This window comes from Mixophyes fleayi, chromosome 12 (assembly GCF_038048845.1).
Source record: "Mixophyes fleayi isolate aMixFle1 chromosome 12, aMixFle1.hap1, whole genome shotgun sequence".
NCBI classification, from domain to species: Eukaryota; Metazoa; Chordata; class Amphibia; order Anura; family Limnodynastidae; genus Mixophyes; species Mixophyes fleayi.
The window spans coordinates 77,255,689-77,276,702 of NC_134413.1; the positions used below are offsets into that span (position 1 = coordinate 77,255,689).

General features: G+C 43.3%; 1 protein-coding gene across 1 annotated transcript in view; it reads right to left on the reverse strand.

Annotated features, from left to right (window-relative positions):
* CASQ1 (calsequestrin 1) overlaps nucleotides 1–9,406 on the reverse strand; it is a 57,766-nt gene extending 48,360 nt beyond the window's left edge. Inside the window, exon 1 of the mRNA XM_075192551.1 lies at nucleotides 8,852–9,406. Within this exon, the coding sequence (XP_075048652.1) occupies nucleotides 8,852–9,094 (243 nt within the window). The 5' untranslated portion in view covers nucleotides 9,095–9,406. The remainder of the gene's footprint in view (nucleotides 1–8,851) is intronic.
* Between the last annotated feature and the right edge of the window lie 11,608 nt (nucleotides 9,407–21,014).

Here is a 21,014-nt window from a genome sequence, read left to right on the forward strand (position 1 = left end):
CACAACGGTCTTTATGGTATTCCGGCCATGCAGACAATGTGGCTATATTTAGGGGCAGAATGTTTGTGCTAATGCAGCAGGTTCAGTGTGTGTCTGTCATACTAGCTCTGGGTACAAACACTTGACTTTTGCTATCTCACCTTCTAATTTATATCTCCAATAAATCCGAAGCTTTTTTAGCAGTGAAAGAGATACACGATCATGATATATATCGAGAGAAAAGATTCCTATACATCGCCTTTCACAATTCGGAGATTTATATCTTGATGGCTCCGGCTTTAATTAGTGTTTTGGCCGAGAAGCTCCGGAAATGCAGGAAGAAGCGACTAATTTTCTGGATTTCCGCAGAACTAAAACCCTTTCTTTTTTTCTGTCAGTTGTCTCCTTTTTTATACACGAACACTTATATATTGATGCAAATAAATAAATTTTTACAAGACAATATTCTGATTTGCTTACAACGACACCTCTCTCTCTGTCTCGTGACGCCGGTTGTAAACCCCACTGTAGATCATTAGAAGTGGCCGAGGAATTTTGTCACATATGTTAATCACAAAATTCATAGGTGACTTCAAATATCCATATTATCTATAGCAGGGTTTCCCAAAATCCAGTCCTCGGAGAGCCTAACAGCGCAGGTTTTCCATATCTCTCCAGGTGTATTCATTAAGGTTTGACGGACAGATCCACAGGTGATATAATTAGTTGACTTGTCACCCGGAAAACCTGCCCTGTTAGAGCTCGCTGTGGATGTCATTGGTTCCTCGTCAACTGATGGGTGGAATTTTGGTTCATTCCACATAATCCCATCTCCTCTACTCCTCTATGTGTAGGTAAACAGGTGGACTTTATGATCCATGAGATGTAGGAATCCCTCTTATGGAAAAATGAAGCATTAATGTAATTGTCACAGATTATATATGGCTCTGGCTCACCACCTGCACTGTGCGTTTCGCATTACTCTCTACATTTTAAAATGCAAAATTGGGATAAAATATAGCTCCTCCCACGATCCGCCCAAAGCGCGCATCGATTCGGCCAGATTCGCCAAACCGCATCTCCTGAAGCCGCACCCCTTCCTGTTGGTTAAAACGCGTTTCAGTGTATCTGTAAGTAATATATTTTTACCATAAGGCTTACATTTTTCCTCCCATTTTGAGTGGCCAGTAATAGTCACTAAAATCTATCATAAAGGTCCCTCTAGATGTCTTCAGTGTTGAAGTGCTTGGTTATAGAGCTCTTCAGACCGGGGCCAATGCCCTAGAGCCCCCTTCCCCTCTTGTGCCACTCCAGACGCTTCATTGTCCCCCAGCATCTTCCTTAGTTCGGAGCGGGGGGCGGGCGGCATCTTGTTGGGAGTGTGTCGCTCAGCTATGACATCATAGCCTAGCGCCACATCCCTAGCCCATAAGAAACATGGAGGAGCAACAGGTAGGAAGCTTACGTCTGTTGCCCCTCCATGTTAGCGCCCCATGCTCAGTGTGGGGGCCGCCATGGTGGCAATAAAGACATATCACTCATTGAGTGCTTTTGTTGCCCTCTACACCGTGGCGACCTAGGCATACCATAATGAGGAGTTTGTATGTTCTCCCCGTGTTTGCGTGGGTTTCCTCCGGGTGCTCCGGTTTCCCCCCACACTCCACAAACATACTAGTAGGCTAATTGGCTGCTATTAAATTGACCCTAGTGTCTGTCTGTGTGTATGTTAGGGAATTTAGACTGTAAGCTCCAATGGGACAGGGACTGATGTGAGTGAGTTCTCTGTACAGCGCTGCGGAATTGGTGGCGCTATATAAATAGTTGATGAGGATAATTTATATTGCTAAAGAGGTACAACAAGTCATATGCTCCACATAATACAAATCTTTGCTGGTCCGTTGGGGAATCGCTTATTTTAATATTTAAATATTATTTAATATTATTATTATTAATGGTTATTTTAAAAAAGATACCTTGTATAGAGCATAATACAATGTGAAAACCCTGCAGGTTACTCCGGCAGTGTAACCCACAACTAAAAACCACACTGTCCTCAGTGCATAATATACCTCAATATACAGACAAGCAGTGTATTCCAGCTGCTATTTGCTGCACTTGCTTCATGTATACAGCCCATGTGACTCAGTATAACTGGGATGCACTATTTACCTTGTACCTTCATAATACCTGTTCAGTTATCACTATCGCAGAAAGCTATTTTTTTAAGGTTCTTAAATACTATTTGTTTACATTTTTGTTTTTTTTTGTTTTTTTATCTATTTTTAAACTTTTTTTTTTTTTCTAATAGTTAATTAGTTCACAACAATAGAGAAATAAGTGGGAAAATCAGGAACTAAGCCTTTTGTACCAGGTGAAATTGCTCCTTACGGCTGCGTATTTGCACATAGACAAAACCTATTGCGGCGCAAAAGGTGGAGCTACATTTTATGCAGGCAGAGAACCAGAGCCGTAACTTAGAATTCTCGCGCCCGGGGCGAGAAAGACAAATGCCGCCCCCTTAGCCCTCAATTTTAACCAAATGTACCTAAAATATTCCTAAATTGCGCCCCCCTTAAGCGTTGCGCCCTGGGCGGTCACCCCTGTCGCACACAGCCCTAGTTACGGCCCTGCAGAGAACACACAGGCTGCTTTGCACGTAAGACACAAATACTGAGCAATAGTTTAACGCTGCGACTGCAAAATTGCACCTTAAAATGAGACTCTATTATGTATCTGGTGGTCAACTAAATATCCATGTCAAGCTACAGTATATATCCAACTAGCACACAGCTATATTAATTTTATTAGATCTCATCAGTGCAAGCCCATAAATTGCAACCATATATGTGCTATTAACCAGTGCTTCTGCATGGTTAACCAAGACGGACATTTAAGGAGCAATGTGCAAATCTCCCCTTGCAATCCCTTAACGGAGGACGACATACCCCAATTTTTATAAGCAGGGGCATATGCATACCTTCTGTTTAAAGCATGCACGGGTGTTTTAAAGATAATTACAGTAGATTGTTTCAATAAACTCCTCTATGTATCGCTCCAGCAGTCATATTTATATATTAGTGTTGTACTCATAATTTTAGTGCCAGGGCTTACTGACGGTGGACTAGATTGGCAGTAGGTGAGATACCAGGTAGGAGACTTGTCTGTCTCCTTCTGTTGAACTGCATGTCCCAGCAGGCCTCTGTCAGCCAGAGGCTGGTACTTGTAGTTCCAAAACTGCTGGAGAGCCACCACTGATAGACTATTCATGTATTACTGATCCAGCCTGCCCCGGCAGGGCACACTGGGAGAGGCCAGCTTGTACTTAGCACAAGCAAAGCATCATATTGCCCTCCTGTCACTTGCAAAAAGGAGGACTTGTATCCTGAGGGTTATGTGTGCTCTAAAAGCGTCCGTTGGGAGACAAGGCTGTGTTACAAGCGCACTTTATAAAGTCTATTTTTGACCGCCTTGGAAGGGACTCCAGGTTCAGTATGAGAAGGGCTATTGACTCCTTCTAAGCCTTTAGCTGCTTATTCCAGAGAGGAGACCATCTGGAGCGGCCGTGCGAGAGCCCTTTTTCCCTGAATACGCACTAAAGAGTGTAACTTAAGGAGAGCAGAGGGTGAGGTATGCCAGCCAGCTCCACTCAACACATCTCCCATTCCAGACTCATCTGCCACCGGCCAGCCTTTCTTGGCCACAGGGGACTGACCTCCCCCCCCCCATTGGCTGGCACTCCGATACAGAGAGGTGAGAAACATTTTACTGGAGTCAGCGAAGACGCTGCGTCCAGTCCTACACAACATACCTTATAAAGGTACGGCCAATGTCTGATATGGCGACGTCAATTCTTAATACATCACAGGGGGCTGCACTACGGAAATAATTTTAGAAACATCTATTTGTAAGGTTGTCTGGACCTTTATTTGAATGCACTTTCAATGCTTACCCAAAATCTAAAATACCACTAAATAAGATATTATTAACTATTAATTGCACCTTTTTCCCAATAATACTGTCCATGGATAAAGTATTATTTAATCCACCAGAAAACTATGTAAGCAGCACATACTGTACTGTAACCTGAGAAGCTGCAAGCGTCAGCCTTTCTACAGAGCCCGGAATGTGGTTTCATGGTCTTATATTTCCCTCTATTTTTACCCCTTAGCATAGAATGCAAAACATTACCCCTGTGGTGTTTTCATTTTAATTGGTCTGACAAGTTAGAGACTCGGGGGCTGATTGAGAGTTGCACGGAAGTGTATTTGCATTTGCACCCCCCATTGCGCTCGGACACTTGCACCCCCCATTGCGCTCGGACACTTGCACCCCCCATTGCGCTCGGACACTTGCACCCCCCATTGCGCTCGGACACTTGCACCCCCCATTGCGCTCGGACACTTGCACTCCCCATTGCGCTCGGACACTTGCACTCCCCATTGCGCTCGGACACTTGCACCCCCCATTGCGCTCGGACACTTGCACCCCCCATTGCGCTCGGACACTTGCACTCCCCATTGCGCTCGGACACTTGCACTCCCCATTGCGCTCGGACACTTGCACCCCCCATTGCGCTCGGACACTTGCACCCCCCATTGCGCTCGGACACTTGCACTCCCCATTGCGCTCGGACACTTGCACTCCCCATTGCGCTCGGACACTTGCACTCCCATTGCGCTCGGACACTTGCACTCCCCATTGCGCTCGGACACTTGCACTCCCATTGCGCTCGGGCACTTGCACTCCCCATTGCGCTCGGACACTTGCACTCCCCATTGCGCTCGGGCAAGGGCGCTCACGTGGAAGTGCAGTACAGTACGGGCGTGCAGACACAAGTGAACACTATCAAAGAGGCGTCTTATTTTTGACATAGATTCCTTACCAAGCTTAATTTCCGTATAGTCACACAAGGTGGGTGACTTTTTAGAATTGATGATGACGAAGGCTGTATATTTGCTGCGGAAGTCTCTACATGCCCAGATTTAAAGTTGCACGTATGGTAAAGCCATCTAGTACCTCAAAACAAATTTAGATGATGTGAGCTAACCTCTCTCATTGGTGAATTGTGTTTTACACTGTGTGATCCGCCATTTAAATCTATCTTAATTATCTGCCAATGTAATTAGGAGGTATTTTAATACTACATTGTTTAAATCAGTGTTTCCCAAATCCGGACCTCAGGGATCCCTAATAGTGCAGGTTTTTAAAGGGACAATTAAAATAATTATACCACCTGTGGATCTATTAAAATGTGTCAGTCAGTAATGAATACACCTGTGCTCCAGCAAGAAGATAGGGAAACATGCACTGTTAGGGATCCCTGAGGACTGGATTTGGGAAACGCTGGTGTAATTCCTTGCAGTAATAAGTCATGTTCGGGATGTTCGGGAGTTTAGGTGAGATGCACGATTTATTTGTCTTTATAAAGACTGAGTTTAATCAAACTAAAGATTAGTTACATTCTCTTAGTTATCTGGACCATATTTTATCTGCCAATTTGGTCAATGGGTTGGCCCAAGACTATCTGTCGTAGACCTTCAGTGAATGGTTTGATGTGAATTAGCCATTTACAATGGAGAATCCTGTCCTCTAATGTAATGATTACATTGACATATGTGCAAAGGCATTGGTTGGCAGGAAACAGACTCTCTTGGGATCTATTAATGTAGACCACACAGAGGGCAACCAGATTGGACCAATTTGGCAATCAGGACAAATAACTGCATACCCGCAAGTCCTTGTGACATGTTACTGTGCTATTAGCCCTGTATAATTGACCAATGCAAAGTGAAACTCAGTTTACATATTATAGCACAAAATTGTCAGTCCTAAAATTATAGACGAGCGAAAATTTCATTGAAATAATTGACTAATTTCACAATTGGCTCCAGAATTTCGAATGTTTCTCTGGTGGAATTTGGCTTTAACTGTTCCCCCTCTCTCACTAGATTGTAAGCTCTCTCATGAACAGGACCCCCCTCTTGTTTTCATGTCTGCATTTATTTTGATGGGTGGTCATGGACACAATACCAGGCTTTTGAATGCCTACCGAGGACTAAACCACAAGACACACATCTAACCAACCTAAGTGGGGGACGGGACAAATCTTGCTGTATTTTGGTGTTTTAGAGGCACAGACTGTCTCCATTACCATCTAGCCGTAAGTCACCTCCTCAAAGTCTACACTCACAACGTACTATAAAGTTTCTCAGCCCGGATTTACCAAATTTGTGGGTAATTTTGCCATATGCTTGATTATGCAATTTGGTTGCACAATGATTGGAGCAGATCACAAAGACCTATGACCTCATGTTCATGTGGTCATTGACCAACCAGATTGCCAGCCAAGTCAACCGAAATCCAGCCAATTCCAGCTTTACTGCCCCTCCTGCTTTCGATTTGCTGTCAATGAGCTATCAACTAGCCCACATACACCAAATCAAAATGGGACTAAGGAACCGGATTAGCCTTGAGGCTTACTTAAGATTTCACCTGTATAGGGCCTTCTGCATATCATCAATCACACAAATATCAGTCAATCACTCTCTACCAAAATGTCCAGGAGACTCCCGGAATGTTTGGCAGGGTAGGCCAGCCTCCCAAATCCTGTGCCCTCCATTGCGCAAGGACGTGAATCACATTGTTGCACAGTGGACAGGTGGGGGGCCTGATGACGCAATTTGCCGCACTTGTCCCAGAGCGGAGGTCCATAGCGTTCCACTCGGAGAGGGCAGGTAGGGAAAAAAGAGGTGGGCATGACTTGATGATGTCATTCTGGTGGATGGGGCAACGTCTACGATGACGTCTTGTGACGACCATGTGTCCACCGAGGTGGGCGGGGCTTTATTATGCGATTTGCATCACAATGGCACGCCCCCACCCACCAGGGTAAGCTGCCTTTGGAAGAGAATTGTCTGTTCTCTCCAGTGTCCAGGTCTCACCCTAATTGGGGTGTCTTCCAGATATTAATAGGCAACTATGAAGTATGTCGTCTCAACAGTTTATATGCATCCTGTTCTGGATTTGCCCACAATGCACTATGCCCTGCTAAAAGGAGTATATGGGGTGTTGCAGGAGTTGATGCATAGAGCAGACACCCTGTAGAGTTGGTAGGGCCAAGATAGTAATATCTACTGTCATCAGCCTCGGTAATGTTTGCTATGTGTCCTATAAATCATTCCTGTAATGCTAGCCAATCAGCTTCACCGGCTCAGCAGAACTTTCACATTCCCCAGATACGAGGGCTGCGATTGGTGAGAAAAACTTGGGACACCATGAAACTTCCTTCCAGTATGTTGGAATATTACATTCCACAAATTATCATGGGATACGCCTCACTGGGAGATATATTTTCTAAACTGCGGGTTTGAAATAGTGGAGATGTTGCCCATAGCAACCAATCAGATTCTAGTAATCATTTATTTAGTACATTCTACAAAATGACAGCTAGGGCTAGATTTACTAAGCTGCGGGTTTGAAAAAGTGGGGATGTTGCCCATAGCAACCAATCAGATTCTAGATTTAATTTATTTAGTACTTTCTACAAAATGACAGCTAGAATCTGATTGGTTGCTATAGGCAACATCCCCACTTTTTCAAACCCGCAGCTTAGTAAATCTAGCCCCTAGAATCTGATTGGTTGCTATAGCAACATCTCCACTTTTTCAAACCCCCAGTTTAGTAAATATTCCCCTAGAGGTGCAGTTGTAGAGTAACCCATAGCAACCAATCGGACGCTTGCTTCCATTGTCTATCCATCAAAGCTAACTACGGATTGGTTGGTATGAATTGTACTTTGTAAAACAAAATTGCAGTTTGCTATTTTTTAAAAAAAATTAAAATATATATATCTACCCTTTTACTACTGTATAAAAGGCTACTTTATATAGAAACATGGCACATATAGCATGGAATGAGTCTCAGTGGGAGAGAATTACAAAGGCAAATATATAGAAAGACAGACAGAACAGATATAACATATGGTGTACTTATGGGAAATCCCAGTCACTGGCTTCTTATATGTGCTCAGCCTTGCTCTACTAATTATACAGTCTGACAGACGGATACAGGTATTAAAATACATTTTGCTATAATTAGCTTTTTAGTATACCAAACATTAACAGTGTCATACTGAATATTCTATGCATTTTCTGCTTCCATTATACCCCTTAAAATAACTTGTGTATACATTTCATGCAGTGTAATCTGATTTATATCTATTTATATCTCCTGGGAATGGCTGTCTGCACTTCAAGTGTGTTATGGGTCAGCTACTGATCAGCTTTACATTGATTTCGCACCCTCGCCCCACTTTGATCTATTGATTTGTACAAACCCTCTTGCGACTTTGACTAAACGGGCTTAAAACAACATCCTACCCTTTGCGTTTTTCAGCCAGGTCTATATATTATCAGGCATGGGCTGTTTATTTTCATGCCACTTGGATACACCTCGATGCTGCTCTCTGATGACCGTTATATTTAACGCAGAGCAGGACCAAGTGCGGCTGAAATAAGCAACTCTACGTGATTATAGAAATGCCTGGCTGAAAAACACAGAATGGGGCCAGATGGATGAATCCATCTGAGAGTATGTACAGTACAATAAATTAAAGTTATCTGAAGGTGCAGGGCTCATTTAAGTCCTGGAAACTGAAGTGGGTACTAGCAAGTTGTGATGCCTTTCAGTGGAACAACACACAAGAATTCTGAGAATTTAGGTTTTTGTTCTGGTCCACTAAAAGATATCATAAATTTCAATGTACCTACTCATCGAGGCTTTTAGTCCTTTCTGTGTCTGTGCAACCATATCTACAGGAAAGTTGTGGGCAATGTGTTTTAAAAAAACAGAATCTCCTCGTGCCTCTTTGTACCTCCAGAATAAGTTCCTCCATCTCAAACTGTCTTTGCGAAGCTTTGTCATCCTCAATAGGTTCATGGTACAGCAAGGCCAACACTTCATACTTCTTCAGGGCGGCCTTGTAGTTTTTCAAGCTGATGTGGATGACCCTGTCCTCTCCGTCATACTCTGGGAAGTCGAGCCCGTCGTCTGCCCAGGCCCCCAGGTTGGCCAGGGCGAGGAACAGAGCTGCTAGAACCAGCCACGGCCCCTTCATCCTCTCGCACTTTCCAAGTCAACGGGTCACAAATTCCCGGTTCCCAATATAAAGTCAAGGGGGGGGGGGACGGTGGGAGGATTAAAAATAAAAACCCCTTCTCCGCCCCTGCAGGTAGAGGAATGGCGTTGGACGGACGGGTAGTTCCTTGGGATTCTTGGTGCAGAGGCTCCACTCTTACTGCTGGGGGTTTCGGGACAGCTCCCTGAGCTGGTTGAGATGGGTGCGAGAGTCTGGGGAAGAGTGGTGGACAAGTTCCCAATGTGCAGAGACTGAAAAGCAAAGGGAAAATCCGACACCCAGGCCATAAAAGAGGATGAGTGGGCTGGATAGGAGGAGGTCAAGAAGTTGGGAGTGACATCCTATACGGAAGGTTTTGGCAGACTGGACATTCGTCACTTACCCTCCCTCCTTCTGTTCCCCTGTCTATATATGTCTACATGAGATCGTTGTCCTAATATACTGTCAGTCCTCAATTATACCATTGGCAGGAGCAGGACACAGATACAGGCAAGGGAGACAACTCACCCATACGTTGCACATCCAGAAATCAGGGGCTTCTATAGCAGAAACTGCCTCAAAGAGGGGCCTCATAAGGAACGGCGTGATCTCTGCTTAGGCGTCATCTATCAGGACATCACTGCGTTCCTCCTACGCAATTTACAATGCAGCAGTCATATTAATATAATGATAAAGATTCCCAATCTCCCCAACTACTAGCCTGTGCTCTAGCGGATCTCCGATAGAAATTGATCCATATCCCAGTATGCTTTTAACATTTCACTATTTAAACCCCTCTGGAACTTGGTTCCAGAGTTCCGCCACCATTTATGTAAAGACTGATTAAACTGTATATTCAGTTTTGGGTGGAGTTCCATGTACAATATCACAGAATGTTACTTACCTGGGAAATATTATCCTTGTTCCAGCTGAGACAGATCCTCACTCCTAATGCCCAGTAGGGCCAACGCAGGATATCACTATGTCCAGCGCTGCCCACCTGTTATATAGGCAGCAATGCCCAGAACAAAATACTTGGCACATTATATATCCAGCATTATATAGCCCAAATTGTCCCATATTATTTAATGACACAGTGCTAGAGGCAGAAATGCACTGTAACCCATAGCAGCCAGTTAGATATATTTGTTGCACATTCTACCATGATAGATAATAAGTCCCATTATGCAGCCGGCAGTGCCCAAAACAGTACCCTTAGCATTGCTGAATACATAACGGCCAACGATGCCAAGTTTACCCAAGTAACATTATGCGGCCACAGATCACTGCTCCAGTTATAAGTAATTACAACTATTAATATTCTGCCATTGATCAACTTGCAAACTCTATTCACATTGAGGTCCAGCATTCACAATTGCGCTCCATTTCCTGAAGTCTGATTGGCTGCTGGGGTTGCAGTGAAGGAAATGCAGAGGTACGGTAACATTTTGGCCAACGACAGCACTTACTGTGTTGTGTAACTAACAAATAAATATTCCGGTGGGCTGTGTCTGGCAGTCAGACAGATATTGTATGTAATAGAACCAACACAGAAGGCGATTAGGGTCCTGCTCTATGGACCTCTGACTGGATCCCGGTATAGAGTGGTTAGTACCTACCAAAAGTGGTCCAAGGAAGGACAACCGGGGAATCGGCAACAGGGTCATGGGCGCCCAAGGCTTATTGATGCATGTGGGGAGCAAAGGCTAGCCCGTCTTCACCAATCCCACAGAAGAGCTAATGTAGCACAAACTACTGAAAAAGTTAATGCTGGTTATGACAGAAACAGGAGAGGGCTGTCAAATTTTAGCCCAGGGGGGGGCCAAGACTCGAATCGAAGTCTTGAGAGGATTAATAGAGAATGAAGGTACAAAAACATGCTACTATGTGAATGATAACGCATCATTGAGTGTCGAAATAAAGATCGAATAATATTGTGACCCCCAAAAAAATATTGAAAAAAATATTTCTTAAAAGGGGAATTTTAAACCCCTATGTTGCTCCTTAGAGAGGGAATTTAATCCTTATCATTAAAAGAACAGCTCAAAATGTCAGCTTAAGAAATAAATAAATGTAGACAAATGGATACATAAAAATACAACCAGATTTTAACATGACCGGACATGTACAATACAGTGATTGTTCAAAAACGATTCTTCAGGCACATTAGTCTAAACCAGGCCTGGCCATCCTGCGCTCTCCAGGTTCTGTGAAACTACACGTCCCAGCATGCTTTGCCAGAGTTTCACCACACCTGTCGAGCCAAATGTTGGCCAGGCCTGGTCTAAACATTATATACAGTAATGTTAACCTCATCATTAAAAACTGCCTGGGTACACTTGTTTTGAAACCATATATGTACTTTTTTTCTTTTGGGGATGGGTCCCCCTGTACGGGCCCTGTTGCCTTCGCATGGACTGCTACGACGATAGTTACTTGTGTAGACTTTTTTACACTGGTGGGGAGATGTGGGTCCTTATCGCATATCCATCTACCACTTGCTCTGGTTTACTTTAGCAGGGGCAAACGCAGAATTTGTAGAGGGGGGCTTCCACACCGCGCCACCAGTGGGCGTGACCAGCATGCATGGAGGCGTGGCTATAATTTTAGACAGTACTTGGCTGGTCTCCAACTCTTCCTATCCCCATAATATACCTGGGCAATGCTGCGTGCACTACTGTTAGGTACACGCAGCTTTCCCTTTTCAAGCAGAGACGTGTGAAGCGGGGGCAGGGTCCAGCCACCTCAATTATACAGTGCCCCAGGCTTGGAGGGGGGTTTCTAGGCACTAGGAAACCCCCCTTTGTTTGCCTACGGGGGAATGTAGGTCCTTATCCCATTTTCACCTACCACTTGCTCTGGTTTACTTTAGGTTAACTCAGTCCTCTTTTGGGGGCTCGGTGGGGATTAAAGTGTAAATGCTTGATAAACATCACATGGTATCAGAGTTACATATAAAAACAGGGAATATGAGGGACGCAACTGTTAAAATTTAATCTTAAATGATGATATTGTGTCAATCAATCGCATCAGAAAAAACACTACATGTATGGGTTCAGTTAGTCTGGTAGTTGTTTGTATAACGTTCGATTTCTTGAATTTGTTTTTCTGCTCACTGACAGCATTTGACTTAATTTCCAATGATAGCAAATTCGCCGACAACAACCTTGAAATAGACGCACTCACTGCGCATACTGCCAGACCTTTGGGAAGCCACATTTGTTTATTTATTAAAATCCTGTTAATGACTTTATTGCCTAGTATTATACTTGGCAGTCATTTTTTTTCCAACAATAACTTGGGCGGACGGAGTGTCACTAAGACAAACGTTTGTGCCTTTGTTTTGTAAGGGACGCCCTTTTACTTTTGATGTTGAATGCTTGCAAATACAGTTGGTCTATGAATATTATTTTGCTGATCTCTAAAAACTGTTTCATTGTCTTTTAAAGTTTAACTTTTTAGAAGATAGAAGATTTATGTTGGAGTCCTTTAGCGATCCATATTTATAAACTTATTTCATATCAGTTTGAGAAGGAACAGAGGAAGAGATGCGCACATGAGATGGGAGCTTGGTCAAGCTAGACGGGGGCATGGCCACTTCATATTGTGGCCTGCCGGTCCCCCCAGGGCATGCCCAGCTCTTCAGGGATAAACCTTTTCATGGTTCAGCTGGGCAACGTACTGAAAATGGACATTCTTTTATGTTTTGCAACTCTTACCTGTTGGAGTCACAATCTCTTTCGCTTGTAGAGTTCAATCAGTTTTCATTAAATTAATTTGGGCTAACGGCTTGTGCTGGCTTTGTTCATCACCCTGAAGGAAAAGGGCACGCCACTACGCTAAATACAGGAGTAGACTGGCACTTAAGCGATAAACATAAGACTTGGATTGCCCTTGAATGAGCGGCTCTTTGAGGGACCAGACATAACTCTATACGGATATTCCTGACCATCCTTTTATCGGACTTTATCTTGCTCCCTACTCGGAGAGAAGGAGGCTCTTTGAGGGAACAGACGTAACTCTATACGGTTATTCCTGACCATCCTTTTATCGGACTTTATCTTGCTCCCTACTCGGAGAGAAGGAGGCTCTTTGAGGGAACAGACGTAACTCTACACGGATATTCCTGACCATCCTTGGATCGGACCTTATCTTGCTCCCTACTCGGAGAGAAGGAGGCTCTTTGAGGGAAAAGACATAACTCTACACGGATATTCCTGACCATGCTTGGATCGGACCTTATCTTGCTCCCTACTTGGAGAGAAGGAGGCTCTTTGAGGGACCAGACGTAACTCTACACGGATATTCCTGACTATCCTTTGATCGGACCTTATCTTGCTCCCTACTCGGAGAGAAGGAGGCTCTTTGAGGGACCAGACGTAACTCTACACAGATATTCCTGACCATCCTTTGATCGGACCTTATCTTGCTCCCTACTGGGAGAGAAGGAGGCTCTTTGAGGGACCAGACGTAACTCTACACGGATATTCCTGACCATCCTTTGATCGGACCTTATCTTGCTCCCTACTCGGAGAGAAGGCGGCTCTTTGAGGGACCAGACGTAACTCTACACGGATATTCCTGACCATCCTTGGATCGGACCTTATCTTGCTCCCTACTCGGAGAGAAGGAGGCTCTTTGAGGGACCAGACGTAACTCTACACGGATATTCCTGACCATGCTTGGATCGGACCTTATCTTGCTCCCTACTCGGAGAGAAGGAGGCTCTTTGAGGGACCAGACGTAACTCTACACGGATATTCCTGACCATCCTTGGATCGGACCTTATCTTGCTCCCTACTCGGAGAGAAGGAGGCTCTTTGAGGAACCAGACGTAACTCTACACGGATATTCCTGACCATCCTTGGATCAGAACCTTATCTTCCTCCCTACTCGGAGAGAAGGAGGCGCTCGTCATACCCCCTCAACCGTACTCTCAAAGCAAAATGATCCCATTCCTGGTCAACATCCCATTTGTAAAATAATGGTTAGGTTAGGACTTCATATTTCAGGGCTCTAGGAAAGATCGTACTCCCACCTTATGTTGAGGCCTTGATTTTGGAAATAACTACAGCACTTCCTCTCCCCAGGACAGGAGCAAATTGATAAGGTCCCCCACAGCTTTCAAATCCACCTGTTTAGACACTTCAAGGCACCATATTTAGTTCATATGTAAGAAGTTTGGGTTAGTGAAGAATATCCTACATTCATCCTACATTCGCAAATCGGAGTGCAGAAGAACTTTCACTGCCAAAGAATGGTGAAAAAATGTTTAATGACAGACAAATGTTTGATCAGCTCGGTCACATGGCTACCTGCTTTTTTACCCTTTAAAATGTTCCTAATAGACTGAGTCTTTCCCCCTGGCCTAAAATTTGCCAGCCAGACCCTGCCTCTCGTCCCCTATACTCCTCTGCCATGAACACACCATCCCCTAATTGCAGAATTAGGAAATAGTACATTTTCCCCTCTGATTTTTATGTTGTGAAGTACATTTATAAACAATTCTATTATGTTTTATACATTTTTCTAGATATGACTGTTTTCTTTATCTCTTTTCTTTTTCGAATAGTTTGCAATCACTTTATCATTTTAAAAATTACACATTTATAAATTTTGGACACAGAATGGAACATGGCGTCACAATTTACCGGTCACTTTGGCGTTAAACCGTTTACCTAACGCCTTTTGTAGTATGAATAAAAGTAATTTAACAAATAAAAACAGTCCGCACAGTAAGTCAGCTTTAGTCGATACAAAGAACGGGTATTATTAATATCTTATAAAGCACCAACATAGGACTCAGTGCTGTTATATTGAGGAGATCTTGGTACAATGACCTGAAACAAGGTAAAGACGATAACACATAAATAGCGCAAAAAGACACAAAGCAAAAACTGTTATTATTCAAAAGTGCAAGGTTCTCTTTAAGTGCTACTAAATAGTTATTAGAAACACCCAGAACATCAAAATGATCTATTGCAATAGACGTCAGAGTTAAACCAGGTCCAGCAAGCGCAACAGGGAAAACAGCGCTATTTTGTGACACTACATTAGTGAGAGTTTTTATGCTTTGCAATGTTTGTAGTTGTGTTTAGTGAGATGCTTTTTAGAATAATTTGTATCCAAATGTCTTGTGAGTTGTGTTTTATTTTTACATACATGTTACTTTTTTTTACTATTTAGAACATTGTGCACTATACCTCTACTAAGTAACCAGGGCTTAGTAAGTAACCAGGGCTCTCACCCTACATTGAAAGATCCTTTCAAACATTGTAAGCGTCTTTGTGTTAATATAGACAACAGCGTTTATAGTGTTGAGAAATGAATTCTCCCTGTATCGCGTTGCCGACCATAAAGCCTCTTTTAGGCTGAGTTAGGTTAAACGTCCCACCGAATTATCCCTTTCTTTTTACAGCCCTCTATTAATTCAGTGACCCTAAGCAGTTCTCCCTGCTCGCTGCTGAAATACAGATATATATTTTTTTACAATCACCATATTAAGAAGGGAGACAGCGTTGGTTGGATCTAAATATAAGTTGAGATGAGCCCAGAGAAAGATTAGAAGGGACTTATGCGGATGCTGGGTAATTAGAGATTGATCGAGAGGAGTAGGGGAGAGATTGGGGAGTGGAAGGAGACACAGGAGGAAAACACTGCGTGGGAGACGTACCATAAGGCCCCCAGAATTTGTCTTTAATTACCGTGTCAGCTCAGAGCAGACAGTCCTCACACACCAGCAAGACGTTCCTTGCTCTGCAGTGGGATTAAGCAACCTGTGGATTGCCAGCATGCTGGGGGTTGTAGTTCCACAGCAGCCTGAGAGCTCTGGCACGCTGTACACCTCCCTTCGTTCATTCTGTATGTAGCCAAATGTCTTCTAAAATGTGTGTATGTGGGGGGTTTTATTTGAAATAATAAATAAGTTTTAGAAACTTTTCCATAGTTCTTTCCCAAATCCTTCATTGATCAATGATTGCGTCCATTTAAAGGCCATCTCGATTAAAGTCTGGAATAAATTGGGCACTATCTCTGGTTTTCAGATCGCTTTGGTTAATGATTTAATTTTGCCTGCGTACAGTAACTTGTAAGTCCCCCCCTCGTAAATCAAAGGCTCCCGTAGGACCTCAGATAGCGGCTTAATCACTGTAACCCAACACGGATGGGCTGGTGGATCAGCATTTTAGGGTGTGAGTTATCCAACCAAGTTTTATAATCAGATACCGCTGACGTCTATGACATAAGACCTACAGGAGGACAAGTTTACAGTAACGGCACAGGGATATTCTGTAATGTATGTCTGCTTTACTTCAGCTCAGAGACAAGGTTGTTATACACCTGTAAGGACTTTCTACAGCCAGAAAAGATCTTAATGAACAAGAGCCAAGATTAGGCAAACCAATGGCCAGGAAATCATCTCATTACCCCTACAGTCTGCAGATTGGATAGGAGTGACTTGTGCATTTATTCTTACGACTGTCAGTTTTAAATCTAATTCGGACACTTACATAATCTCTGGATCACCACATCTCTATTGATATGACATTCGCTTAAAGGGTTGCTCTACTCGAAAAATGAAATTATTTATGCTGGTTACAATAGCGTAGGCTCTGTATCTGTAAATTCACAATCCAGATTTCATGGCATTTTATAGTATATAAATATTGCTGGGCTGACAATGGTGTCAGTCTATTCTGCTCTCTGGTGTAGTTGTCTCTAATAAGCGAGACGTCCGCGTGGAACAAAAATGGTATAGGAATTCCACACCAAACAAAAATATAGGGGGAAATACCATGTCAAATACCATATGGGGTGACTGTCCTGTAGAACAGTTTAGAAAAATTCGCTCACCTGTCCTTGATACTTGAAATAGGACATCTGCCGGAAATTGTCTGCTGAAAACCCAGAATAACACTGTTGATCTCATTTTACAGATAGGTTGTAAAGAGCTGACTCTCCTTGGCAAACTCTGCAACCATTTAAACAGTGCGGCATTACAGATGTTACTAAGGAAGGTTAGTTTTTCACAACCGATCTGTCAAGTGACAACAACACTGCCCGTTCTGTGTTTTCAACAGTCGATTTCAGGCAAAAATATTATTTCATGGATATCAAGGCTTTCAAGTATTAGTAGTTATTCCAGTTATTTGTAGTGTTGAGTAAAGTTATCCTTTATCATCATCATCATCATCATTTATTTATATAGCGCCAACATATTCCATAGCGCTTTACAATTGGGGACAAACATAGTAAAGTAATAAGCAAACTGGGTAAAACAGACAAAGAGGTGAGAAGGCCCTGCTCACAAGCTTACAATCTATGGGACAGTGGGAGTATGACACATGAGGTTAAGTCTACATTTGCAGTTGGCCCAGCCAGACTGCAAAAGTGACTCATATGATCCTGTCACACAACAGTGTTGGTCAAGGGGTGGTTGTATAACGGGTGGTAATAGGGTAATGTAGTGAGGTTAAGAGGGTGGTTGAGGAATATTATAAGCTTGTCTTTATGATATACTATGTCTTGAGTTGGGTGTAACTGGTGATGGAGTTATCTCAGAGGTTTTGGACTGTAAATAAACATAGTTCTTGACATTAGTTCATACCAGTAATCCATCCAACTCTAAATTAATGCAATTAGCACTTTAAAAACCATCCGTATTCTAGACTGTGCATTTATTGTGTACTTCCTAAAATATTTTTACCTGACCAGGGGACACTATGACTGAATTAACTGATAATCCCAAAACAGTTGTAACAGAACAGGTATTGTGGCAGTACAAGTATTACTGTGCTACTCATGGAATCATCAGTGAACGCCAGCAAATTGTATCTCTGGCACTAACGCTTTCATGTATTGTATAAGATTGAAAAAAAGGCCTATGGAAAATCGTGACCTTTGTGTACAAGCAAAATGCCTCTATACACTTAAGATACGTGGAACTTTAAACAGAGCACATAGGTACATCCGACGCAAAAAAAGTGGCTGCCTTCAACGACTCAGAAACTCATTGGCCATTGGTGTCCAACCGTGCCAGGAGGTTCGAACCATTGGCACACCGGATTGACTACAACGATACTGCCAATATTTGCAGATTGCTCGCACCCTGTCGGTCTATGACACATCCCTACTAGATAGACACCACAGAATTTGATACATCCCTTCAAGAGTGTCATCTCTGCGTTCTGTTTCATAGAGCTTGTTGGATCCGAGCCTTCCAATGTGTCGAACCCCCATTTTTTAAAATTTAAATCCTGCTCTTGAACATTGACATTTGCAGAGCAGCTGTTTAATATCTCGTGCATCTCAGTTTTCCCGAAATATTGCCAAAAGAGCCCTCTGCCACCACTAACGGTCGGGAAGCTAACGCGCCTGCACCTCAAGACATTTGGCTTCCTCTCGATCGGCTCTTTACAAACCCACATCCCTGCCCCCTTAATAATGTCCCAAGATAGCATCGTTGCTTATGTTCCTCCAGATTGGTCATTTCTAGAGGCGCTGGCTTTGTGGGTCAGATATTATTAAAATCCCTTTGTTAACTGATAGCTTCATTCACAGGGAACATTTGTAAAGGGTTTTTAATTATTGAGGTGGGAATATTTATAGAAACTTGAATTACTTACGGCTTGAAAAGTACAAATCGGCTGACGGTCTGTTAACACATTCATGACATATTGTTTTTTTCTAGTGAAAAATCCCTTGAACAAACTGAATGTGTTACTGCACATATCGAACCAACACCTAGATTGGCCAATAAAAATGATTATGGAAGAAATGCATGATATTGACGAAACGGCAGCTAATCAATTCCCTAGGAACAAGCGATCCTGTCAGTCATATTTCGAGCGATATCCCTGGTTGATTGATCGACCATTTTGTCATGAATATCGCTTTATCTCACAAAATGGCCGCCTCACTTTGCTACAGGTTTGTCACTGGTTCTTACTGAACTGATAGGCTGTTTTCTCCTGAATATGGTACATCCTACAAAATGGCTGCCTTCGCTCTGTTTCAGTGATATCACCGTTTCGTGGGGAATTGATCGGCTGTTTTCTACTGGATATGGTTCGTCCCACAAAATGGGCGCCTCCATTTTGCTTCAATGACGTCATGTTCTACGCTCCAAGTAAACAATCAGAGCCCACTGTAGAAGAAGGCAGCAGCCATTACAATTAAAGGCACTCTAAGCCTATTTGTTTAGATGTCAATGTGTAATGTCATGCTTATGATAAGACTGTTTCTGTTTTCTATGACGGTGGCTCGCCGTTCTACAGAATGCATTCTTTTTACTCTCTGTCCCATAATTCCCTTACACCAGGCCTGGCCAACTTGCGGCTCTTTAGGTGTTGTGAAACTACAAGCCCCAGCATGCATTGCCAGTAGATATTCAGGTGATAGCAGGCAGGGCAAGCTGGGACTTGTAGTTTTACGACACCTGGAGAGGCACAGGTTGACTAGGCCTGCCTTACACAACCCTCCCAGAGCCCTCCTATAACTCTCATTTATGAGAGAAAAAGCTTGGGGCATTGCCAAGTGGCAGTCAGTGGATATAAAATAGGGTGGAGGGGTGCAGGTACAGACCCAAAATTTGCCCCATTGACACATGGTCTAGCAGTCACATCACTGCTGGAGAAATCTGTTTCTGTCAGGTTTCATTTTTGTCCCTGGCAGCCATGTTTGACCATTGGAATTGTTCCAAGTGTTTATTCCATGGCAACACAACAAAACCCCCCAAAACCCCGGAAATATCCCAGAGCCGGCCAAACACATGCCTGTGAGTGTTCAGATTCCATCTGACGGTGGTGCAAGGCTAGGTGATCTCTATACGCTGCTCACCCTGAGGTCTCTGCAGATTCTAGATGACTGAGAGTGATTATATTTAGACCCAGGGCGATTTGAGTCTCTGAGTTGTAATGTTATCCAGCTCCCAGGCCCACCGCAGCCTCCCTGCCTCTTCCAAAAGATTATTTTTGTTTTCTTGCAAGTCAACATGAATGCACCCTTAACCCCCTGTCAGCCCTCTTGTGCACTCTCTCTGCTGCGGATTGAACACAAACTGTGCGATGCAAGTGGGGGCAATTTTAACTTTGTACTGGTCTGATGTAAATATTAAGGGATGGGTGTAAAAATATAATCATGTTACGGACCTAATTTCTGCCTAGCTGGCAGAGCTCACTCTTTAGTACAGTTCCATTGTTTGCTTTCCTTTTTCTAAAATCCCATTGTAACTTCTCCCGCTCCGAGCCATCTTATTTGATAATCCTCTGGCTATAAACAGATTGGGGGCATGGCCTAGCAACAAAAGGATGTGTGTGTCATTATTGAGGGCCCGTACCAGGTCCAGAAAGATTCGAAAGCTTGGCAAAAGGGAGTCTCACGATCTGAAATGTTGCTCATTACTTGCAAAGAAGGAGGATGTAAATGTAAGTCTAGTATATACACATTCTCCCGTGCTTGGCAAAATTGTAGTTTTTTTAAGGTTAGTGTCTCTTTAAATCTGCATACCTCTGTCCCGAATTAGACAGGACGGTCCCAGTTTGAGGGGTCTGTCCCACTGTCCCTTCCAGAATAGCTTTGTGAGAATCAAGACTGAAGTTTGGGTGGTATATCCCATTCACTGCTGCTCTGCATAACACTCCATGGGTGTTTATTTGGAAAGGGGGTGGGGGGCAGCCCAGTGCAAAAGTAATAGGATCATCAATTAGCCTGGCAGTATCTAAGTGTGCTTCATAGACCCAATGGCTTATTGTGTCTGGGATCACAAAACCGTTGACGGACCGCACACAGCCATCTCTATTGCATAAGAAAGTTCTATAGCTGTGTGGTTAGATACACCCTGCAAGAGAGTGTATCTCACCTAGTAAACAAGTTAGGCAGGAGTTTCTGATAGTACAAACTGACCCTGTGGTTCAATTAAGCA